This window comes from Eschscholzia californica, unplaced genomic scaffold (assembly GCF_041429995.1).
Source record: "Eschscholzia californica isolate CP2 unplaced genomic scaffold, dmEscCali1.0.p SCAF_1, whole genome shotgun sequence".
In the NCBI taxonomy this organism is placed as follows: Eukaryota; Viridiplantae; Streptophyta; class Magnoliopsida; order Ranunculales; family Papaveraceae; genus Eschscholzia; species Eschscholzia californica.
This window is the reverse complement of record NW_028238198.1, coordinates 22,691,793-22,703,736: the sequence shown is the minus strand read 5'-3', so window position 1 is coordinate 22,703,736 and position 11,944 is coordinate 22,691,793. Positions and strand designations below refer to the sequence as shown.

General features: G+C 36.6%; 1 protein-coding gene across 1 annotated transcript; it reads left to right on the top strand.

Moving 5' to 3' along the window:
* Positions 1-9,062: 9,062 nt before the first annotated feature.
* Positions 9,063-9,812, top strand: LOC147565209 (uncharacterized). Its single transcript, XM_086649653.1, has one exon. It carries the CDS (start codon positions 9,063-9,065, stop codon positions 9,810-9,812), a length of 750 nt encoding a protein of 249 aa, XP_086505779.1.
* The last annotated feature ends 2,132 nt before the right edge of the window (positions 9,813-11,944 follow it).

The following is an 11,944-nucleotide window of genomic DNA, read 5'->3' as shown; positions in this document are numbered from 1 at the left end:
TGGCGAAAGATACATCTTTGTGGGCTGTAGAACAACCTTGCAGTGGAAGCAATCGGTGTTTGTTTTATTTGTTGTTCAATTATGTACTGATTGTTATTTGAATTTAGAAGAAACTTTTCATGTACCGTCATTCAGACGAAACTAATTTCTATTTCCTTTTGGACAAATTTGGTTTTAATTGTTCAATTGAAATAGATCATTTAGTGTTTCTCTAAATTCTAATATTGTGGATTATAGTACTTAAATTGATTAAAGATATATAATCAAACACCATAACGGCGAATGTGGAGTCAGGCAAAGATATTTGGGGTTCATTCCCTTAGGTATCGTGGAATGACAAACATTGTCTTGTCTGCTTCAATAATGACTCATGGCATTAGGAATACCTTTACTGGAAGCAGTTTGATCGCTCAAACAACCCTTCTTTTAATCAAGAAACTCATGTTCGTCGAGGATGTTAATTACAGTGGGAGTAATCAAAATAAAGCGATTGTGTTTGAAGATGAGTATGCAAATATTCGTCTTAAAGTCACGACTGACAATAACTAAATTTTTTTTGATACAATTATTGTTCAGCCTGTGAATTAAAGTATTTAATCAGATACAACCATGTTGGTTAATCCCACATTTAGTGAACAACCTTTTCTCGTACTAGTTAATAAAGAACCTCTAAAAGAAACAGAGGAATAGCTAGAGAGATTATGGTTGACATTAACGACCTTGAATTAAGGAACCACTTAGAAGATCCACTATGACTTTGTTGTCTATCTTAATGAGCACAATTATGACTTAAGGTTTGAAGTATTTAACTTCTAGTGAAGTCAAAATGAGCTCAAAAATTTGATGACTGGATTGAGGTCATGAAAGGAGAGTTGAAGTCTATGGACGACATTAACATTAGGATCTTGTCGAGTTACCTGAAGGGTGAGATCAATTGGTTGTAAATGAATTTACGAAACCAAAAAGACTCAAAAGGTAACATCGAAAGATATAAAGCACGTCTAGTCGTCAATGACTTTACTCATAAGGGAGGATTAAACTTCGAAGAGGTATTCTCGCCTGACTTTACGAAGTATTCTTTAAGTCAAATAAATTGTACCAAAATTTTGATGAGGTCATTCCTCTTTCGGTTCTATGAGGAAAATATCATCGATCAGTGCATATATCTCAAGATCAGTGGGAGTGGATTTATGATCCTAGAATTATATGTAGGTGTGGTTCTACTAGCAAACACTGATATAGGATTGTAGCATTAGACCAAGGGCTTTCTCTCAAGCGAATTTAAAATGAAAGACCTTGGAAATGCTTCTTATGTTTTGGGTATCCAGATAGACCAAGATCACCCTAAGGACACTCTTGGTCTTTCCCAAAAGGCCTATATCGTAAATTTCTCTATGGCATCCAGAAATATTCGCTAGGAGATACGTCAGTGAATAATGATGACAAGTTTAGTTTGCTCCAACTTGTGAAGTTCGATCTTGAGTAAGAAACTGAGACAATCCCAAACTCGTCTGTGGTTGGAAGTCTCATGCATGCACAAGTTTGTACATGTTTGGATTTGACACTTGTTGAAGGAATGTTGGGTAGATATCCAAGTAACCCAAGCCTAGACCGTTGAAAGGTCATCCAACGGGTTATGTGATAACTGCAAAAGAGCGAAAGATTACATGCTCACTTTTGAGGAGAACCGATCATAGAGAGATCATAGGTTGCTCCGATATGGATTTGCTGGATATCTTTATCATAAGAAATCCAGATCAGGTTATATTTTTTGTGGTGGTTGAAAGGCTTAATTACTGGAAAGTGTAAAACAATCCCTATGACCTTCTCGACCATGAAAGCAGAGTTCTTAACATGCTTTCAAGCATCAATCATGCAATTTGGCTTTGAAATGTTGTCTTTAAGTTAGAATGTGGTCGGATACGCAAAACGACCAATGAGGATCTAACATGACGATTAGGCAGCTGAGTTGTACTTAAATAACAACAAAAGCTTTTCAAAGTCCAAATACATTGGTATGTAGTACCTTGCGGTAAAAGATAACGTTCAGAGTCTTTTGGTATCCATTGAGCACATTGACACAAACTCCAATATGGTGAACCACTCACTAAAGATTTACCGCCTAAAGTTTTTCAGCAAGTATGTGGTTTATATCAGGATTCTAGGATCCCATTAATTAGTGGGAGTTTGTTGTCTTAATTTTTTTTTTTTTTGGATCCATTTGGTTGTGCTCATTGGAAATGTTTGGTTTCTTGTATTGACCTTACGTAGTTTCAGAAATTATGTATTATATTTGGTACTCTGAACATAAGGATATCAACTTTCTATTGAGGACATCATTGGTAGAAAGTTGGACTCTGTGGAGTCACTGGATTAGTTGGAAATAGACATGTTTTAGATCACAATTGCATGCAATTTCCATGCTGCACATCCACACTTGATCTATGTTGTTAATTACGTTAGTAATGTGACCATTAAAGGTTTAGTCATGAACTAATGCGACGAACGCCGTTTTGATCCCTTGCTAATGTGGTTAATGAACCAGATTGTACGTGATATTTGAAGTCGTGAAATAACAATTTTTGTGCACACTAAGGTTCTTGTATTATGAAATTCGGGAAACATATAAAGTCCAAGTGGGAGATTGTTAGTATTTTTAATACTAATGACTAATGTGGACTAATATATGTATTAATTACATAATACATGTTATTTCACTTAAGGGTCCCAAAATGTGATCTAATTAATTTATACATTATGGACCATAAAATATCAGTTTGAAGTGTGGGGAGCGTATTAGCAATATGTCATGTGTAGAGCCCTCAAAAGTAATTATCAAAGAATAATGGGCTCTTTAATAATTACTTGGGTAACTGCTAGTAACTACCTAGGCAGTTCCCGTATTATTCAGGGCAAATCCCTAAACCAGAGAAAAGAGACGTGATTTTCCCAACTCCCATTTTTGAGAAATCAGAAACAACGTCCATTCTCAAGGTTTAGAAGATTTTGTCCAAATCTTAAGGGTGACAAGGAAATCTATTGTATCTTCAAGCTATGGATTCGGGTAAGTACCTAAAACCTTTTACATCTCTTTAATTCATCAAATAGAGATCTTGGTTTAATTCATTATTTGTGTTTTGTTATTTATATGCATAAGTAATGAATTTTCCATCAAGTGGTATCAGAGCCACTATTTGTATGAATTTTGAGATGGTTTTATGTGTTCTGTTCACCATGTTTGTGATGTTTAAGATATTTCGTGAGAAACTGTTTTGCTTTTAAATTATCCCTAAATCTGTTTATTTCTGCAAATATTTGGGATATTTAAAGAATATCAGTAACTTCCTTTATTTTAATAATAAAGATCTTGAATGCTATCTTCTGTGATTCGGTTGGTTATGGAGGAATAATAGAGATCGTAGTTATTTCCCCCTATTCCTCTCCCATAATCTCTCTGTTTGAATATTTGGGTAGTTGAGAGATATTTGGGTAGATGATATTCTTATGAATTCTCTGTTGGATTATCCTCTTAGGTTTCTGTTGGGAGAGATAATATATAAGTAGTTATTATTTCCTTAATTTCCTCTCCCATAATTTATGCGTTGAATGTTTCATTAGTTAACAGGATTTTTTTTACTTCCGCTGCGTTTCTACATCAAGTGGTATCTAGAGCCATAAATTTTTTTTACTTCTTTCCGGTCTTCATCACTTTTATCATCATGGTTAATACTACTATCTCAGCTACACCAACTAAGGAGAAAACACCAACCTTCTCCTCTGAATGGGACAACATTAAAGAAGGGCTATCTGCAGGTAAAAAGTTGGAAGAAGGGTTCAATGAGTACAAGAAGGAAACAACAGAAAAATTCAATAAAATCGATCAACGATTCAATCAACTCAATGACTCCATCACCATCATCTCCAAACAACTAGAAGGTATGTGTAAAAACCAAACTCCATCTCCCACCACTATCACACATCAACAACCCTCACAACTAACGACTACCACCAACACCACACGAGTTCCTCCTCTCGGTTTCCCTACCGAACCCACGACACCACTATTTGGTCACACCATTAGCCACCCTCCACCGGTTATCACATCACCCTTCATCACCTCCTATTCACAAAACACACCTTTTCAAACACCTACGTACCCATCTTATACCCACACGTCCACACCTCCATCATTCTCATTCCCCGAGCCAATTACAACACCACATCGACCACCACACGAAAGCCACTTATCGGCCGACCATCACTTCCCCACCAACATCGATATCAACACTAACCGAAACATCACCACCCAACCTCAACCAAACATCCCTTTAGGAACCATTACAACCTACCAAGACCCCCGTATCCTTAACCCGTATACCCGACACTCTTCACACCCTACCACCCAAACCGAAACCCACTCACCATACCAAACCCACCACAACCTCCAAACCGAACCACGCTACAACCCCACGGTTCTTGATCCGGTTACACCACCTCTACAACACCGCCGTCCACATGAACCCGAGTCGACCATCAACATACCTCTACAACCCGACAACACCACACACTCACGTCACCGAGACCAACCCCACCCATTAAACCGAAACCGAGAACACACCTTCACCCATTCACAAACCCGGGACCCTACCACTCCTATCAACCGTCCAATCATCATACCCCAACGACCCCCCTTGGTGGTCCAACCAACACAAACCGAACGTGAACACCACACTACACCAACGGACACCGAATATCCAAACCAGAGTTCATCGTACCGTATTCGAATGGAAGTACCATCATATGATGGTTCGATAAATATTGAGGATTTCTTAGATTACGTCTCACGACTCGAGATTTTTTTTGATGTTATGCAAGTTGAAGGTCCTGAACAGGTACGTTGTGTAACTGGTTATTTATCTAAAACTGCTCTTACTTGGTGGAAACAGGAATCTGAAAATCGTCGTTTATTAAACCTTCCACCTATTTCTTCTTGGTTAGAATTGAAACCATTAATGTTCTCCCGTTTCCTCCCTCCGGATTATGAGAACCAATTATGTGTTGATTATTTACGTTGCCGCCAAGGAAGACGTTCAGTAGAGGAATATGCTTCAGAATTCCAAAGACTAATTACAAGACTTAATCTCCCAGATTCAGAATCAATGAAAGTAGAGAAATTCAAGGACGGACTTCGGAATGATATTAAAGATTTGGTTAATTTAAGATCTTTTACTTCGGTTTCTGAATGTATTAGTGTAGCCCGATCTTTTGAATCAGATTCACGTTCTATTTTCCGAGGACATAGTACGAGAAGTCAAGCAGTTCGAACTCTACCGGATGAATTAGATCAATCCAAACAGGCGGAGGACGGTTCTAAATCACTGTCAGATAATACCAGCTGACAGTGATTTAGAACCGTCCTAAAGCGATAAAACGATAAACTTGATTAATAATAAACGATAAAACGATAAACTTGATTAATAATAAACGATAAACTTCATATAAGGATCATCAGATTTCCATGGCCGTCCTAATATGATTTTTCAGAGAATATTAACAATCGAGTTTATTATTAATTAGGTTTATCGTTTTGTTCTTTACTTTATCAGTTTATTTACGTATTTTATCAGTTTATTTACGTATTTTATCATTGTTATAATGGTGGATTCCATTACTTTTATGCTTCCGCAACAATCTACATCATGTGGTATTCAGAGCCACCAAAGTTTTTGGCTAATGATTCTGGAAATTTTTTTCCAGACCAGTTAAATCAGTTTCAATCGTATTCTATTCGCCAGGAAGAATATATTCAATCAGATTATACTCATGAAGGAATAACGAATCGATGTTTATGCGTATCATGTTTGCATGCGAATAGAGATTCGTACGATTATCATTGGAATCCGGGAAAAATCGTACGAGAAAATCCATCACAACCTCTATCTTCTTACTATTCGACATCAACTGAACCACCACCACCACCAGTGTGTTATACAACATCACCTTCATCTTTTTATTATTATCCAACACCATCTTCTTATTATCCGACATCAACCGAACCACCACCACCACCACCACTTCACTCTTATTATACACCATATTCACCACTGTCTTCACCACCACCTTCGTACTCTTATTATACACCACCACCGTATTCACCACCTCTTATACAACCGTATTCGTCGCCAACTCCAACACCAACACCAACACCAACACCAACACCAACACAACCATCCTCTCTTTCCTATTCCACATCACCAACACTTCTACCCGAAAAATTCCAATCTTCTACTAAAGTTGAAACTCAGTTCTCGACCTCACCCAAACCCTATATTGACAAACTAGACCCAGCGTCTATAATGACATCAAATCAACCGTGTCAATTTACTTCCTCTGGCAAGCTCACTCAGGATCAATTGGTTGGGAGTCCTCTAAATTTCACGAGTCAATTGTTATCCACTAATCAGGGGATAGTACATGTGGATACTGTTAGTATTTTTAATACTAATGACTAATGTGGACTAATATATGTATTAATTACATAATACATGTTATTTCACTTAAGGGTCCCAAAATGTGATCTAATTAATTTATACATTATGGACCATAAAATATCAGTTTGAAGTGTGGGGAGCGTATTAGCAATATGTCATGTGTAGAGCCCTCAAAAGTAATTATCAAAGAATAATGGGCTCTTTAATAATTACTTGGGTAACTGCTAGTAACTACCTAGGCAGTTCCCGTATTATTCAGGGCAAATCCCTAAACCAGAGAAAAGAGACGTGATTTTCCCAACTCCCATTTTTGAGAAATCAGAAACAACGTCCATTCTCAAGGTTTAGAAGATTTTGTCCAAATCTTAAGGGTGACAAGGAAATCTATTGTATCTTCAAGCTATGGATTCGGGTAAGTACCTAAAACCTTTTACATCTCTTTAATTCATCAAATAGAGATCTTGGTTTAATTCATTATTTGTGTTTTGTTATTTATATGCATAAGTAATGAATTTTCCATCAAGTGGTATCAGAGCCACTATTTGTATGAATTTTGAGATGGTTTTATGTGTTCTGTTCACCATGTTTGTGATGTTTAAGATATTTCGTGAGAAACTGTTTTGCTTTTAAATTATCCCTAAATCTGTTTATTTCTGCAAATATTTGGGATATTTAAAGAATATCAGTAACTTCCTTTATTTTAATAATAAAGATCTTGAATGCTATCTTCTGTGATTCGGTTGGTTATGGAGGAATAATAGAGATCGTAGTTATTTCCCCCTATTCCTCTCCCCTAATCTCTCTGTTTGAATATTTGGGTAGTTGAGAGATATTTGGGTAGATGATATTCTTATGAATTCTCTGTTGGATTATCCTCTTAGGTTTCTGTTGGGAGAGATAATATATAAGTAGTTATTATTTCCTTAATTTCCTCTCCCATCATTTATGCGTTGAATGTTTCATTAGTTAACAGGATTTTTTAGGTAGATTATATATAACCAATTTTAAGTTTTATTTCTCTGATTAGGTTCTTTACAGAGAAAATATTGGTTAGTATAATTTTATTTTTTTTAAGATTCTGTCAACTATTTTGGGTTTAACTATTTTGGGCAGAGAAATATTGATTAGATTTTGATTTCTCCATTCCATAATCTCTCTTATTCGGTTGTTTAGAGAGATAATTGGGTATCAATTAATTCCTCCTAACATGGTTTTTTCACTAAATCAAATTTGTTTAGAGAAATTTTGATACCATTACAATTGCTTTAGGTACTGGAGGTATTAAACGTTATCATACATATATATCGGGCAATAAATATAATAGTTTCTAGTGTGGGCGCCCATAGCAATTACCGAGGATGCCTAGAGGAACTAGGGTGCATATAGTATTTGGTTCGGTGCCTATAGCAACAGGGGTGTATATAGCGTTGTCGGGTGCTAAATAGCACTGGTTGGGTGCCTATAGCATTCGCAGGGTGCCTATAGCATTTGCATGGTGCCTATAGCAATAGCGTGTTGTGTGGACTTATCCCACTGGTTGGGTGCCTATAGCAATTGTAGGGTGCCTATAGTTTTGGGGCGCCTGTAGCACTTGGTGTTAATTGTTTTGGGTGCCTTTAGTAGTTAGTTTGGGTGCTCATAACAGAAATTTTGGATGCATACAACATCATATTTGGGCACTTGTAGACCTCTAATTACTCATTTTGGAGTAATGTATGTATCTCACGTCAATGCACTTATTTTATTTGTAATATATGAATTGTGAGTTATTGTTGAGTGCCTTAATTGGGTGTTTGAAGGCACCACAACATGTTTCTACTACTAAATAATGCACATATGATTTTTGGTTTATCGTTAATTATGGTAATTTGACGATGATTTCATGCATATGTGTACTTTGAATTATCAACCTTTAGTGGATTTAATATCTATGTTGATATATGCTTAATAAGTAATAAGAAACATGATTAAGTGATTATATGTCAATAATCATTAAACATAAGGTTAGGCTATTGATTAATCTTGCACAAAATATTATGATTTTAATTTTTGTCAAGAACTTAGATGGTTATTGCATTAATTATGGGATTGAACTGACATGTCGCCAAAGTGACCTCTGTCGGGTAAAATACCATAGTTGGTGTAGATAAACATGTCTTAGTCCATGTGAAGTGATCGGCCCAAAGGAAGGTTACTTTGACAGGTCTAAGGGAAGCCTTAAATTGCCTTATGACTAAGATATGTGATATATTTAGGTGTCATGCGAGTATTGTGTCGGTCCAAAGAAAGGCACAACACTTGGCAGATCTTGTATCAATATCAGAGAGTATCACTAGTAAGTTATTATCTCTGTCCAAAGACTAGATAGTAATGTTACACTTGATATCTTGAAATGGGCCCACAAATTGCAATATTTGGTTAATTGCTAATTTTTATGCATGATTTTATTGAACTCTAATATGAGCATGTGTGTTTTATTGTCTTTTGTATTTAGTATCATCTATATCTACCAACATAAACAACATTCCGGTGCTTAACGACATTAACTTTAAGAAATGGAAGAAGCACGTGATGACTGTGCTTGGTTGCATGGATCTTGACATTGCTCTTAGGATGGATCGCCCAATGCCTCTGTCCAGCTTAAGTACTACTGAACAGAAGGTTGCTGTGGAAAAATGGGAGAGATCTGATCGGATGAGCCTGATGATCATGCAAAACTCAATTCCAGACTCGATAAGCAGTGGACTGACTAAGGCGAGTGCTAAGGAGTTCCTCAAGCAACTCTCTGATCGCTTTTCAGCGAGTGGGAAAGTGGAGACAAGCACTGCATTATCTAAGCTTGTCACCATGCGGTATAACGGTAAGGGGAACATACGGGAGTACATTATGAATATGTCTAACCTGGTGACCAAACTCAGGGAACTAAGACTTGTATTGTCTGAAGACATACTTGTTCATTTGGTCCTCATATCTCTTCCTGTTCAGTATAACACACTCAAGATCTCCTATAATTCTCAAAAGGAGAAGTGGAGCTTGAATGAGCTCATTGCACATTGTGTTCAGGAAGAAGATAAGATTAACCAGGAAAAGACAGAAAGTGCTCACCTAACATCAACTTCAGGAGTAAAAAGGCTGGATAAGCAAAAGAAGGATAAAGGTATAGCAAACACAATAACTTCACAAGTCAAAGGCAAAAGGAATTTGGATTCAAGGCATTCCTGTTTCTTTTGCAAAAGGACTGGTATCGAGAAGAAAATGTGTTATGAATACGCTGCTTGGCGTGCTAAGAAAGGTTTGCCTCCACTATTGAAAGCCGATTGATGGCGAAAGATACATCTTTGTGGGCTGTAGAACAACCTTGCAGTGGAAGCAATCGGTGTTTGTTTTATTTGTTGTTCAATTATGTACTGATTGTTATTTGAATTTAGAAGAAACTTTTCATGTACCGTCATTCAGACGAAACTAATTTCTATTTCCTTTTGGACAAATTTGGTTTTAATTGTTCAATTGAAATAGATCATTTAGTGTTTCTCTAAATTCTAATATTGTGGATTATAGTACTTAAATTGATTAAAGATATATAATCAAACACCATAACGGCGAATGTGGAGTCAGGCAAAGATATTTGGGGTTCATTCCCTTAGGTATCGTGGAATGACAAACATTGTCTTGTCTGCTTCAATAATGACTCATGGCATTAGGAATACCTTTACTGGAAGCAGTTTGATCGCTCAAACAACCCTTCTTTTAATCAAGAAACTCATGTTCGTCGAGGATGTTAATTACAGTGGGAGTAATCAAAATAAAGCGATTGTGTTTGAAGATGAGTATGCAAATATTCGTCTTAAAGTCACGACTGACAATAACTAAATTTTTTTTGATACAATTATTGTTCAGCCTGTGAATTAAAGTATTTAATCAGATACAACCATGTTGGTTAATCCCACATTTAGTGAACAACCTTTTCTCGTACTAGTTAATAAAGAACCTCTAAAAGAAACAGAGGAATAGCTAGAGAGATTATGGTTGACATTAACGACCTTGAATTAAGGAACCACTTAGAAGATCCACTATGACTTTGTTGTCTATCTTAATGAGCACAATTATGACTTAAGGTTTGAAGTATTTAACTTCTAGTGAAGTCAAAATGAGCTCAAAAATTTGATGACTGGATTGAGGTCATGAAAGGAGAGTTGAAGTCTATGGACGACATTAACATTAGGATCTTGTCGAGTTACCTGAAGGGTGAGATCAATTGGTTGTAAATGAATTTACGAAACCAAAAAGACTCAAAAGGTAACATCGAAAGATATAAAGCACGTCTAGTCGTCAATGACTTTACTCATAAGGGAGGATTAAACTTCGAAGAGGTATTCTCGCCTGACTTTACGAAGTATTCTTTAAGTCAAATAAATTGTACCAAAATTTTGATGAGGTCATTCCTCTTTCGGTTCTATGAGGAAAATATCATCGATCAGTGCATATATCTCAAGATCAGTGGGAGTGGATTTATGATCCTAGAATTATATGTAGGTGTGGTTCTACTAGCAAACACTGATATAGGATTGTAGCATTAGACCAAGGGCTTTCTCTCAAGCGAATTTAAAATGAAAGACCTTGGAAATGCTTCTTATGTTTTGGGTATCCAGATAGACCAAGATCACCCTAAGGACACTCTTGGTCTTTCCCAAAAGGCCTATATCGTAAATTTCTCTATGGCATCCAGAAATATTCGCTAGGAGATACGTCAGTGAATAATGATGACAAGTTTAGTTTGCTCCAACTTGTGAAGTTCGATCTTGAGTAAGAAACTGAGACAATCCCAAACTCGTCTGTGGTTGGAAGTCTCATGCATGCACAAGTTTGTACATGTTTGGATTTGACACTTGTTGAAGGAATGTTGGGTAGATATCCAAGTAACCCAAGCCTAGACCGTTGAAAGGTCATCCAACGGGTTATGTGATAACTGCAAAAGAGCGAAAGATTACATGCTCACTTTTGAGGAGAACCGATCATAGAGAGATCATAGGTTGCTCCGATATGGATTTGCTGGATATCTTTATCATAAGAAATCCAGATCAGGTTATATTTTTTGTGGTGGTTGAAAGGCTTAATTACTGGAAAGTGTAAAACAATCCCTATGACCTTCTCGACCATGAAAGCAGAGTTCTTAACATGCTTTCAAGCATCAATCATGCAATTTGGCTTTGAAATGTTGTCTTTAAGTTAGAATGTGGTCGGATACGCAAAACGACCAATGAGGATCTAACATGACGATTAGGCAGCTGAGTTGTACTTAAATAACAACAAAAGCTTTTCAAAGTCCAAATACATTGGTATGTAGTACCTTGCGGTAAAAGATAACGTTCAGAGTCTTTTGGTATCCATTGAGCACATTGACACAAACTCCAATATGGTGAACCACTCACTAAAGATTTACCGCCTAAAGTTTT